This window comes from Myiozetetes cayanensis, unplaced genomic scaffold (assembly GCF_022539395.1).
Source record: "Myiozetetes cayanensis isolate MyiCay16 unplaced genomic scaffold, myiCay2020 scf5-8, whole genome shotgun sequence".
In the NCBI taxonomy this organism is placed as follows: domain Eukaryota; kingdom Metazoa; phylum Chordata; class Aves; order Passeriformes; family Tyrannidae; genus Myiozetetes; species Myiozetetes cayanensis.
The window spans coordinates 77,859,532-77,873,862 of NW_026087742.1; the positions used below are offsets into that span (position 1 = coordinate 77,859,532).

Consider the following 14,331-nt stretch of genomic DNA (forward strand, 5'->3'; position numbering starts at 1 on the left):
TACTACATTTCATAGAATTGTAGAATAATTTGGGTTGGAAGGGATCTTTAAAGATCATCTAGTCCAGCTCCCCTGCTGTGGGAAGGGACATCTTCAACTAGATCAGGTTGCTCAGAGCCCTGTCCAACCTGATCTTCAATGTTTCCAGAGATGGAGTATCCACTACCTCTCTGGGCAACCTGTTCCAGTGTTTCACCACTCTCATAGTGGGGAAAAAAAAATCTATTCCTTGTATATAGTTTAAATCTATTGTAGTTTAAAGCTATTTCCCCTTGTCCTGTCACTACGGGCTTGGATAAAAGTTTGTCTCTTTCTTATCAGCACCCTGTAAGTACTGAAAAGCTGCAACTGGGTCTCACCAGAGCCTTCTCTTCTTCAGGCTGAACAACCCAAATTCTCTCAGCCTTTCCTCTCAGGAGAGGTGTTCAGTTCATATAATAATTTTTGTGTCCCTCCTCTGGACCTGTTCCAACAGGTCAGTGTCTTTCCTGAACTGAGGACTCCAGAGCTAGATATAGTACTCCAGGTGGGATCTTACCAGAGAGGAGTAGAGGGGGAGAAGTGAGGAAGAGAAACATTGAAATAAACAGTCTGTAAACAGCAAAATGAAGAAACTGTAAAAATGAAATTTAAACCCCACCTTATTCTCTTTTGAAGGGTCATGGAAAGGTATATAGTGAACTATAAGTTTCAGCATTTATCTTAGTTACGAAAGAGGGCAGGTTGCTAGAGCATCTTTCTGTATTCTCTTGCTGTGGCTAGTAATATTCAGCTACCTATGTGGTTTCTTGTTTGGTTTTTTTTGTGCATGCAAATCAGTACACCTTAAAGATCTGTTTCCTTCAGTGCTTACAGATTTGGGAGCTTCAGCAGATTCCTACTGATTCTTCAATGAATTAAGTTAGGTGGGATTGATTCTTCTTATTTCCATGAGCTGGGGGCAGATTTTATGTTGTCTTGATTCCTTTGGGTTTAAAAAGTTACCTCAAAAAATTAGGTAGTACTGTATTTAAGAACTGTTGAATAATTTCACTTAGAGTAAACAAAATGTCTTTGCTATTAATGATTTATAGTTGTATTTATAGTAAGTGTACAGTGAATGTTTTTCTTACACAAACACTTTGATGGTACCTTTTAACAATATCATAGCATATCATTTTAACTTCATGTTCTAATCAGCTTTAGGACGTTGACCTTGGTTCATTTTCAAACTGCTGAATATACAAACAATTTGAGACCAGATGCCAAATATTTATTACTTTAGCAGTAACTTTTAAATAGGACTTTTTTTTTTTAGCATTCTCATATTTCTCCAAAGCATTGGTACTTAAAATTGTTAAATAAGGAGTTTCCTGTGTCTAGCTATAAAACAATCACTTTTTAAAACATGAGAAAAAACTAAAACAATTAACAGGAAAATAGAGTCCAAATAGACTTTATGCTTGAACTGATTTGAAGTTTGTTCTCCTGAAGTATCTGATAAAAAGGACTTGAGTTTAAAGTAAGAGTACGTGGACTGTCTATTACTTGGCTAAATAGCAATCCTACAACTGGAAAGAGAATTTAGCTGAATCATGTAGGAGAGGTTCTGCTACATAATATTGAATTATTTTGGCATATAGATGTATGTAGCATATACTAATGTCATAATCATGTAATCCCACAGAACAGGAAATTTTCTTTTAGAAATATTTAGGTATGTAAAAAAAAAGCTGTATGTGTGACCTGCATTTTTAGTGAGATGTGTACTGGAATCTCATGTCACTTCAGAGAGGATGATTTCAGTATTTTGCAAGTATCTTCTGAAAGACAACTGTTGTATGATTAGTTTCAGGTAAGAAAAACAACGGTCACAGAATAAAAGTAAAGGGTTAACGCTACATGCTACATGTTGTTGGCTTATTCTATTTATAATTGTCTTCTCACAGTAAATGTTCCTGCATGTCTCTTGGAGCCATATTAACTACTAATTGAAAAACATTTATTTAAGATCCAGGTTACCGAAATGTCCTGATATGTCAGGATATGAGAAATGTCCTGAAGTGAAAAGAAAATATTTACTACTTGGATTGAGAAATTTTATCCTCTTCAGGAAAATACAGAGACAGGAGAGAAGCACAGGAACTCATTTTTATTGAAATATTCCAGGACTCTTTGATTGTTGTGGTGATGCTGAATTCTCTGGAAAGATGTGGGCTTTCTAACAGTGAAACAGAAGTGCTCACAGGGAATCATTCTACTTACAGGACAGTGATTTTTCCATTGAGTCCCATGCTATGTTCTATAAGTGTAATATTTTAATATTTAAAAAAAAAAAAAAAAAAACCACCACAAAAAAACCCAGTCAGAAAAATCTTAGGATCTCCCAAATAAGTTTCTGTAGAGCTCCACTCATCTGGATTGGATGTGTGAAGACTTGGGTAGGAAGTACCTGGGTATTTCTTTTTTCCTTTTTTTTTTTTTTAAATCTTTGTGCTGAGTCCCCTGTTAGGGAATCTAGCACTTGGTTGGAGCACCCTCAAACCTCCCCCTGTGCAGGGAAGAAGAGGAGTCTGGGACATGCTGTAGTTTAGGAAATTCTGAAGTTGTCAATCATCTAGACCTCTTTGAAGGGGCTTTTTTTTTTTTCCACTAGAAAACTCCTTAAGTGTATGGGTGCACAACAGAATTTCTGGGAAAAAAATTACATCTGATCCTACAGTGCTTGGAGCACCCTGGATCTGATGCTGCACAGCACACGTGAGTTCTTTTCATGAGTTCACTGCCTCCTTTTCAGTTACATCTACCCAGATTATTCACGCCTCAGCAGCCATTGGTGTCATAGATGCAGGAATTCATCTTACCTAGTGCCATATTCACTCTCTGGTGCTAAAAGGAATAATAAATAATACAGATTCGTTGTCACAAATGTGAGTAGATATGGTTGAGTTCACACAGTTTGAGGAAGATTGTCTCTTTGTTTTACCTTGTTGGTTTTCAGTGTAGAACTGCGCTATTAAAGAATGAAGCATGAATATTGGCATGGGTTCCCGCAGATTGGAGCAGGAAGATAGATGACAAAAAAATGGGTTAGAGGGAAAATTTTATAAGGAAGAAAGGGAGCAGGTGTGGTCTGCGATGAAAGAAATTGTTTTAAGAGTAAGTGCAGAGTATAACATCATAAGAGTGGAAGAAGTCTGCTTGAATCCTCAAATCTAGTATCTGGATATTGGAAATGGCTGCACCATACCTTCAATTTCATAAAGGTACAGAATTCCTTTTTTTACTTCTCCCTCTAGTTTGAAGTTGCAGAATCAGTTGGGAGTTCTGCTGTGCTGAACTTGTGGTTTTTCTTCTAGTGTGTAATTTAGGTAGTTGGATCCAGATACTTCATTCTGCATTACCTCTTCTATGAACTGAAGCTGCAACCAAGAACTGTAGTTGATACCTGATTTATAAAAAAATTCCTTGAAACTACTGCTTTAATTTCCATTGAAAGTACTAAGGAACTTGCAGATTTTCTCCTCCTTAATAAAAGATAGTAAAGTTTCTGAAGATTTTTTTCTTCTTCATTGAAGACAGGGCACTGTGGTTCACCTACTAAGAAAGCTGCATTAGCCGTTCTTTCTGAAAATTCTTTTGTGTAATTCAGGAGCAAAATTTGGCATCCTTGGTGATTTTTCTCATCTTTGTTGACACAAGATTTTGCCTAACAATATGGTTTTGTGTAATTTCATAATGCTATGCAAACTTAAAATGCTTTAAAATGTAATTTTAATCTTATTTCAGTCTTCTGTAATAAGCTCCCAAAAAATCAGAAATCATATTTTGGAGTGTTTTTTTTTTTGCGACATACAGACTCTGTATAGAGGCTTTAGAATAGTCCTATTCAGAATTTAAAGGAGCATTCTATTAGTAGTTCATATACAATTAATTTTCACCATAAGCTTTTTTTCCCAGCTCCTATTTTAGATTGGAAGAAACCGAACAACTAAATGCTGCATAATAGTATGAAGTCAAAAGACTGTACATGTGCATATCTTTGTTAATAGTGGTGTGTTATTGTTTTAGATTTTGGCAGATAAGCACGGTAATGCCTTGTGGCTGAATGAGAGAGAATGCTCCATTCAAAGGAGAAACCAGAAAGTTGTGGAGGAAGCACCAAGGTATGAGTACTAGATTATTGATACAGCTTCATCATAATGGAAAGTACTTTTGGAAAGCTGCTGATTCTATTTGTTGTACAAATGCAAGCAAATTTTATTCTATTAAAAACCACAAAGAAAATAAATAAATGTTTATCATAGTCATTTGATTGTAATGCAGTTTTGATGTTGTTCTTGAGGGTGTTTTGACAGTGCTTTACAATGTCTTTCAAGAAAACAGGTGTTGTGTAGCTCATTTTTTCATGATTTTGTATAAAATGGATTTGGATCTTAACTAATCAAATATATGTGGTATGAGATGGCTTTCTTAGTATATCTGAGATCTTTCTTTGTTCACTTTTGGATATAAAAGTAAAATATGGAGTAAGTATGAATTTTACTACAGATGCAGATATTTGACTATGTTAGAGTAATTGTGGGAGGGCCACATAATTCTGTATATTTCCATTTTCAAATGGAATGGTTTAGTACCATTCATGGTAGTGAACTAGAGATGTATGTGTCCAGTAACTCAAAAGTGCTAAATGATCTTAATTTCACTGTTTTCACTTGAAGCTGAAATACCTTGCTGCTGTGCAAGGTATGGTCTTGCTGTGTTTTCTGTTACATGGCCTTCATTGGAGAGTAAGTTTAGAAAAAGGGTGGCAGGAACTTCTGATTTCAGAAAGTCAGACATGGGTATATTGCTGCTTGTGGGAATTCCCAGTGTAATATGTTCACTGGCTCAAGTGGGTTTCATGAACTATGATGCAACAATTTGGGATGTGAGGAAAAAGCACATCATCCAACTGGTGTTTATTTAGAGGTGGTTTATTAGTTAATTTTGGATCATAACTACAGGACTTACACTGTTGGACCTTGATTTTAAATTAAAAAACGAAGTTTAGAGACAGAAACTCACTAATAAATGCTTCTTGGTCATGCTTGTGGATTTCTTTGAAGGCTTACACTGCTTCTGTATAAAGATCTTACCATGTTTTTGTGAAAAGTGAATACTTCAGGTCCCACTATAATGTGCATGTGCACATACATATACCTAAGCCCTTAAAAGAGGAGTGTCTTTTGCCTCATGAGTATATGTAAGGTGATGCCTGTCAGTGCTGCCTGCTCATTCTCCATGCCTGTGGTCAATTAAAGGGGGGTGATATGTCTTTCTCTCACCAGCCAGCTGTGATCAGAGTGTTTCTTTCATCAGAAATATCAGCCTTTTAACTTCCTTGGGCTTCTCTGTTGGAGTCGCCAGTAAGTTTTCTCATCCCCTTTTATAACTCTACAAGAGAGTTTGGTCAAGTCAATAGCTTCCAAAATTTGGAATGAAAACTCTTCCTTCTTGTTGTTTGTTTTAGACTCTACCAGACTTCAGCTGACAGCTTTGAAAGTCTTACCTGCCTTATGGTCCCCTTGTAGTTGGCTGCAGAATCCATTCATTTTCGAAGGCTTACAAGACTTGCAGAGCACTGACTTCTGTGAGACACTATAGAAACACTGAAGGCTCCAGTTAACCCTTCCTGTGAATGCTGTGCTGTTTCAGTTAGTCTGATTGATTAATGGCTCCTGGACACACCTCTTCTTATACAGCTGGATGGAGGAAATACACTGTCCTTTTTTTCTATTTTAAGTAGTAGCTGCCATTAAGATCTCTGAGATAGGTCAAAGCAATTTTTTTTTTTCCTTTCACGAAGCCCAGGAGATAGGGATGCTATGGGCTAAAATGTTTTTTTTTTTCCTTTTGTACAATTTAGGGCTTTTGACATTGACCTCAAGTCTTTTTTGATTTACTCTATTCCTGTAATATTTTCCTAAGTGTCTAATTGAAGAGACCGAGGGCCTTTTATCTTTAAAACTAAGTCTGTTGAACTTGTCCTTATGGAATCATTTTGTGTTTGAATCTTCAGTTTTCTTAGGGAAGTTCAGTCTTTTGTTAAAGACAAACAAAAACCCCTCTTTCTTATGAGGAGAGAAACCCCTTTAGTTCACACACGGATGGGGTTATAGTATTCAAGGGATCCCTTCAGGAGTCCGTGATGGTCAATCCCACAGATTCATCTAGGAAACTAACAAACTTTTCTTACACCCTTTTAACGTTGGTCATTTGCCCTGCTCTGTTCTGGGAAGCACATTTATTAAGACACATCCAGTCATCACTAGTTTTTTATTTTGTGCTGCGCAAAATTCGTGATGCCCAAAACTTCCATTTGATGTACTGTAATTTTATTTGCTTCTGGTTTTACACATTTTGGAATACGTATTGTCTTCTCATTTCACCACAGAGGCTGACATTTAAAGAGATGAGTAACATTAATTAATCTGTTGTTCCTTAGTTCAGTTTTTGTTCCTCTGCCACCCAAGCTCTTCTTGGTTCATTTTCAGAGACAGCTGCTGTGAGACTCTACTTTGGCAAGAAAAAATGCAAGGGTGTGGCTGCGTTTTCCTGTTAGCTAAAGTGATTAATAAGAGATTGTTTCCCATGGGGAGAAACAAGGCCTATAAACTTATCAGAAAATTCCTTGATTCCTTAGTATCTATCAAAAGTAAATGCACAAGAGTATTAACTGAGATACTATTCAGTAACTGGAAGAGTAACTCAAAGGAGTGCCCTAAAACTTCACTTTGGTGAGAGCGCATGTCCTTAACTATTTCTTAACCTGTTAGAATCCTCTTAAAGCCCTTTAAATTTACCATATCACTTGGGTGATGGACTGTTCATTTGTTCAGAGGCACTTGGCAATCTGCACTATTTGATGCCCAAAATTAAGATTTTGGAATGTTATTATGGAGAAGTGCCACACAAAGGCTCTTCAACTCGCTGTGATTGTCCACTTCTATCCTTTGCTGTAGTAGTAGAAGACATTAAATGGTTCAATTTTCATGGAATACCACTTAGAATCATAGGACCATTTGTTTAGATCAGAAAAGATCCTTGATTGTTGAGTTCAGCTGTAAATATAACACTGCCAAGTTCAACACTAAACCAAGACCCTAAACCCAAGATGTCTTTTAAGGACCTTCAGGGATGGTAACTTCACCACTTCCCTGGGCAGCCTGTTGCAAGGCTTGACAACCCTTTCTGTGAAGAAAATTTTCCTAATGGCCAACATAAACCTCCCTGGTACAACCTGAGGCCATTTCCTCTTGTCCTGTCACTTGTTGCCTGGGAGAAGAGGTTGACCCCTATCTTGCTACAATCTTCTTTCAGGTAGTTGTAGACAGTGATAAGGTCTCCCCGAGCCTCCTTTTGTCCAGACTAAACAACCCTGGGTCCTTCAGCTACTCCTCATGAGACTGGTGCTCCAGGGTCTTCACCGATTTCATTGTCCTTCTCTGGACATGTTCCAAGACTTTGGTGTCCTTCTTGAAGTGAGGGTGCCAAAACTGAACACGATATTCAAAGTATGATCTATAACCATCATATGTCAAAATGCTGAGCTCCAGGATGCTGTGTTAAACCTTCTCTCTACATTTTCAGGCCTACCTTGGATAAGGAAATGATGGAACAGTGCCCTGCCACTGCACTCTGTACTAGCATGCAAGATCCCTATTAGCATCCGTAGTGAACCAGTCCTTAGAAATTGCTATCTGTGTGCTTACTTTCCTTCATTATCTCTACTTTTCTGTGTTGATTCCACTGACCATTTGAATGAACGTATGTAGGCAGAGAGCTTAGCAGAAGGGTGCATTGTTGAATTAGACTCTGTCTAGAAGTTCTCCTTAGAGTTGTGCAGCATGTATGTGTACCAGACTCTACATTTCCTATCACTTTGTCTAGAAATCCTTGACGGATTTTGGCTTAAGAGAAACATGAACCTGTTCTGTTTGTGACTGTGTACATGATTCATAGGTGTGCACTGTTTAGATATGGGGGCAAAGCTGTGTTTTCAAGTGCTTTTTTAGCATATTTGTGCCTATGTGGTTCATCTCTCTGGCTATAGAAACAACGTCATAACAAATTGCATAGCCCTTGATCAACTTTACAATAGCTTGATGAAGTTCTAACGAGGGAAGTGTAAGGTCTTATTTTTCTTTTTGATACTTTTATCTTATGAATCTTTATTTTGTAGCTTCAGTGCTGCCATAGGAGCTGTCGAAAGATAGAGGTGTATGTGTGAGCAAAAGATTTGAAGTCAGGTTTAAAATGCTGTTTTCAAGTGGTGCCTAATTAGATTGGAGAAGTTATTTTGGTTGTAAGAGGTACTTTGTTAAAAAAGGGAGAAACAATGTATATGAAAGGTAAAGCAGCAGAGGGGAATATGAAAACTGGCTAATTAACCAAGCCAATGGTAGGGATGATCGAATCATTTTTAGAGCATAAAGCCTAACTGTGTGGCAGAGATCAAGTTTAGCAATGTGACACCTGTGTTCCATTCTTTGGTTACAGCAGGAGCTGAACAGTGAGATCTCAGACCTACATTTAACAACTATAGGGAAGACATCTCTGTAATAAAGGGGAGTAACTGTCTTTAATCTGTATGAGAAGTAATAATGGTTATTCTAGAAATAGGCTATGAAACTGATATTGAGAAGGTTCTGTTCTTCATAAGCCACTCATTGACCTTTCACGATCAAAGCCCTGCAGAAACCCCACATTGAATTATAAATTGCTGATTTTGTGTGTTGTATTATACTTTTACTGAATCAAAATAAGAAATATGATGAAACTCTTTTACCAGTGTCTATTCTTGATAGGTATGACATGGTTTTGACATCTTCTGATCTTCCTTTTTATCTGATGTAGGATCTGGTAGCTTTCTTGGAATGAGTCTTGACTTCCTTTTCTTGTTGGTCCCATTGTTTGCCAAGAAGATTCTGGAAATGCCTGCCTTATGGTCCATCAGAATCTGCCTGTGTGGGCACTGGAGGGACAGAGGTGTGAAATAGCACTTTTCCAGTAAAGAAAAGGATTCCACTGTCTCCTAGTTTGCTCACTTCTTGTGTCCTGTCAAATATGGTTTGTTGTGGCAGACGTCTTTAGCTCATCTGTGAGTTGAGGTCTCAGTGAAAAACACCACAGTAAATATTGAAAGACAAGTTCTGACTCAGAACTTGGCTTCTGTCTGAGTGCAGTCCTGGGCCCTAGGTGGAGCTTCACTGGCTTTGGGGACACTTCAGATAGGTGGAGGCTCCTGATTGCTTTTTACAGAATTAGGGTTCACTGTTGAAGCCATCTCAAGAAATACGTAACATTTGGCATTTTAGTTTTAAACAGTAACTTAGAGGTAAAGGTAGAAGTAACTTTCTGTTCCCTTACTAAAGTACTTTTAAAATTATAACTGACTTATGTGGTTAATGTAAGTCACAACAGAAATATGATGAGTATATTTGTAATCTTTTATAAGATTAACAGCTGCACATTGTCTTTCGTTGAAGATCAGCATATCAGGTTGAGGGGCAACCAGTTTGACAGCTTTGATGGAATGCCACAGAAATATATCTAGCTCTAATTACTAGAGGAGAGTACAGAGAAGAGTAACAAGCAGAATGTGTACTTGCCAGAGTCTGGTTTCATTGGACCAGTGGAAGTGGTGTGGTGCTCTCCTAGAATGAGAAAGCTTGGCATTTGTTCACAGTGCCTCCCAAGGTAGTAGATGAGATGCTCTTTGGGTGCCCTTGAGTGTGTCTAGGATTTGTGGAAAAGAAAGAATTGCAGTCAACATGGATAACTAATCCTCAGCGTACAAGTAAAGTTGAAAGAGTAAATAGAGGATATGAAGGTTCACATCATGATAGTGTTGACGATGCTCACATATTCTTTATGGCAACCTTACTTGCATAAGGAACCTGAATAAATACTTCATTAATTTCCAAAACTTCTTGATTGCATAGAATATCAATTAAATGGTCACAGTGGTTTAATTCAGACTCAGAAAAATTCCCCTTAGACCTCTTGTCTTGTATTTTGGCATTCATATTTCCAATGGATGGATATTTTAGTTACAGGTTTTTTGCAAATAGATATGCCTTCTAAAGTAGCATGGATTTGTATGTTTTTTGGTTTTTTTTGGTTTTTTTTTAATTTAATTTGCATTATTATAGATCTCACTGTTCTAACAGAGTTGTGTTCTGTTATTTTACATTTTAGAGAATATGGTTATTTATCCTGAATTTCCTGTACATTAGAAGTAATTGTAAAGCATGCAGTATATCTACTTAGGGGTAATACAGATGTAAAGACATGGATTTGACAGTCCTGACATATTTTCATAACTGAAATAATCATGCTGTCCTCTTTTGTCCATAGTTTAAGCAGAAGATGAAATGACTGAATAATAACTATTTTTTTTAACTACAGAAAGGCATTGTTTCTGTATTGTAGCACTTTTCTAGACCCTGAAACTCGAAGAGCAATGGGAGAACAAGCAGTAGCTCTTGCCAAAGCAGTAAAGTATTCCTCTGCTGGAACAGTAGAATTCCTTGTGGACTCCAGTAAGAATTTCTACTTCTTGGAAATGAATACTAGACTTCAGGTAAGAAAAACAACTCTTCAGATTCAGAAAAGTGTTATTTAAATAAACAGACCATAACCTCCTCCCATACTTAGGGGTCTGCTCCTGCAAAGACTTAAACATAAGTATCTTGATGCACTTCCCACAGAACTTAAAAGATGTACACACTCAAATAAGGCTGCCTATACAAGACTTTGCAGCAGTGAGCCCTTGCACAGCACTCGAGTAAGTGTTCAGAGCTTTTGCTCTTTGTTACACTTGACCTAAAGACCTTGCAAGGGGTCATTGTTAAGTGCTACTGTGAGTTCACAGTAAGTGGTTAGCCACTGTGCTCTGAGACTTCTCTCCACTGGTCCCTGAAGTTTCTTTCTTGTTTTTATTCTTTGATGATCACTTGCTGAGTTTCTCTAGGAGGGTGATTGAAACTGTATGTGTATATCAGCAATAAAAACACTAACAATCTGCATATGATTGAAATTGTAACTGGAGTGCAATTGTGGAAGAAGCATGCTGACATAGTGTAGGATTTTTTAACAACTCATGTAGTCAGTAGTAGCTGTTGTAATGTACACTGCAAGTGAATAGACAAACCATGTTTTATGGAAAAACCCCTACTACCTCTAATTTGACTGTTGTGATGCATTTGTGGTCATAGGAAAGAAAACTGGCACATTCTATTGTCTTTAACCTCCTTTTTTTACTTTAAATAACATCCAAAAGACTGAAATGTGGAATCAAACAACAGTTTGATTAGCATCTCATTCTCGTTTAGCTACATTAGTGCTGTGTCCTGCCTGTTGCTTGTTCACATGGGCAGTGATCGAATGTAAAGAGATCCTCGTGAATCTGATATCTTTGCATGACTTTATGATAATTGTGTACATTTCTAATTTAGGTAAGTTTATACTTTAGTTTAAGAAGTTGGAGAGAATTTGAGGGGTTGCAATCTTCTGTGCCAGGGGAAGGCTGCTGGTAAAATTTTTGTTGCCTTGCAGGACAGTAGTGGTTTTGGAATTAGCTGTGACAGTCACTTCACATGACTATAGCTCAGAACTATCAGGTCCATCTTAGATTCTCTTAGAGAGGGTGGTGTTTGATGGCAACGTGTAGTTCATTAAAATATTAGAAAGAATTCTGTCTCTTTGGTCATATTCTTTACACGTTTCCCACTCTTGTTGTTTTTGAGCCAATGTTTTTTAGTAACTCCACGGTCTTGTTTACACAGAAAAAAAATAATTTATGGTTTTCTGCATAATCCACTAGAACTTCAAAACCATTTCCTTGCTGTAGTATATGACTGTCCATTGGTTTCTAAATGGAACTAGTGATGGAATATCCTTGGACTCCTTTTTGTGATTTGTTTTAAAGATGTTATCTTTGCTGGTTTTGTGTTGTCTTCCCCCTGCAATGCCCAGTGGTGTTTGTAGTCCCAAACCTCTAACTTGCTTAGTTGTAGAGGTCTCCACGTACGTAGTAAGAAAGCTTTCACAGTTTCATCCTTAAGGACTTTAAAGACTCTTTTTGAAATACAGCCTAAGCAGTTTGACAGTCCCCTATAATAGCAAACTTATTCTTTCAAACTTTTAAAGAATTTTTCTATTCTTAAATTACACTACTTGTTTAGATATTCTGTATTTCCTCTATCCTGACTGTGCATTGTCTCTAATTAGCATTTCGGCTTGAGTCTGACTAGTCTCTGGTTGTCCCAGAGAGTCTTTATTTTCCTTTAGCATCTCCTGTGATCAGTGGCTAACAGACTGACTTGCCTTATTCTTGCTGAGCACTCCACAGCTGGAAGAACTTCCTAAAATGATGGGTGTCTAATCCATAAATGCTGTTCTTAAGGTCTTTGTCAGTGTGCATTAGACACAGCTACCTGCCAGAATCATCAGAATGAGTCTACTAAATTATGCAATTTTCTGTGTCTGTTTTAATGTTTCAGCAGTCTCTGATCAGATCACTGTAGAATTTTTACTTGAGATACATATCTCAGAATATACTTGCTAACTAATCTGTGACCAGTACTTTGCATTGCTGGCTGATTTCTCCCCTTCCTCCCTTTGGTGTATGTGTCAGATGCCTTTCAGTGTTTTGGTAAATTATTCTGCAGTAACTAAGAGTTGTATAGTTACTTGGCTGTCTTTTTGGGGAACTCTTTGGGAATATACCTTTTCTGTTCAATGGTCGTGCAAAAAAAGGGTATAAATAGCACTTTGCGTGAAGTTTATATTTTATTTAATTTTTGTTTTAAGTGTTACTGCAATACTATATGAGATTGAAAAACAAAAAAATTTGGTGAATCAACTCCATTGTGTTTCTTGTATGTTACACAAATTTTTTACAGATGTTTTACTCCCTCTAAGTGACTCAGCTAGAATGACTTATTCTTCACTGTTGTCAATGTTCTTTTTGTTGCTTCTGCTTTTCTGTCATCTTTCAGATGCTAACTGATGAGACATGAGATTGGATAATTGCATAGCAAAACTAGTTACTCTTTCTTTTCGCAAGAGAGCGTAGGGATGTCTGCCCTAGCAGCTACCAGAAAACTCTGTATACTGTCATTTAGGGCACTTTTGGAGTGGTTTTCAGGCAGAAAACCACTGTTCATTGTTGAAATCGAGGCAGACCTGATATTGAATATATGATTTTTATTTTTTTTAATAACTGTTCACACTGTGGTGTTTTGCCTTTGTCATCAGCCTAATCAAGGGAAGTCATAGTCCAAAACAACTAAATGAGCTTTGCAATAAATAAAAATTTTCTGACCACTTAGATTGATAGTCTTTCTAGCTTCCAAGTTACGTCAAATTCTTTTCATCAAGTTACCATCAGAAGTGCTGACTTTCACTAGAAAAGTTTCTTCTGTTCTTTGCTGGAAGGTTAGAGATGTTACTCTTGGAATTTGTAGGAAGAGTGTGTATTGTCTGTACTTAAAGGACATCTGTTAATACATGTGTGTTTTCTCTTCATGTGACAGTTTGAATATTTTTGTAATAACTTTTTAGGGAATAGAAATTAACTTCGTAGAATAATCTGACATGCTTGTGAGAGACTTATTGAAAGCAAATGGCATATCTATGTTTTTAGTTCACAGTTACTGTGAGAGTATTTATTTTATGAAAATTAAGTTCTTTTAAAGTAATTTGATTATAAGCATAAAGTGAAGGTAAATAACCTTCCATACACCCATAAAACACTATCCAGTGTTAAGATTTTTGTTTACCACTTTCAGATTTTTCATCAGATTTTACTGACCCCTGGAAAATTATATATTCTAGAGCTTTGTCTTTGTACAAAACTACCTGTGCCTAGTCTAAAAGATGGGAAGAATTTTTATGTGCAACATGTCTCTTTCTGCTTCCTGTTTGTCCACTCATGAAAGTATAAAAAGCACGGTTGGCAAATCTCTAAAAGTATGTAGAAATCCTGTTGCTGATTGATTGGAGCTCCACTGCTTATAAACTCCTGGTTCTACAACCTCTTAATGGTATCTGTATTCTGTTGCATGTCAAGAGTCACCTGCTGCACGTTTGCTTAGTGGAGAGAAGTGCTGGAAAATGTTGCAGCTACACTATGGAAACAGTAGCAGCAAAATAAAAATAGCAAAGGAATGAGCTGAGTCTGGACTGCCAGCTAAAACCACAGAGAGGTGGTGACTTCGGTATCCATAGCAGACCCATGGGGATGGGGAGCTGTCTTGGTGTGTGTCACTGCCTGCAGGATGAATTGTGATAGGTGAGCAGGAG

The 14,331-nt window shown here is 37.2% G+C and overlaps 1 protein-coding gene across 6 annotated transcripts in view; it reads left to right on the forward strand.

The window, feature by feature from the left end:
- Positions 1–14,331, forward strand: part of PCCA (propionyl-CoA carboxylase subunit alpha) — a 302,390-nt gene that overhangs the window by 125,976 nt on the left and 162,083 nt on the right. For all 6 annotated transcript variants that reach the window (XM_050332062.1, XM_050332060.1, XM_050332063.1 and 3 more), the window contains 2 exons: positions 4,051–4,145; positions 10,456–10,606. In XM_050332062.1, the coding sequence (XP_050188019.1) occupies positions 4,051–4,145; positions 10,456–10,606 (246 nt within the window). The remainder of the gene's footprint in view (positions 1–4,050; positions 4,146–10,455; positions 10,607–14,331) is intronic.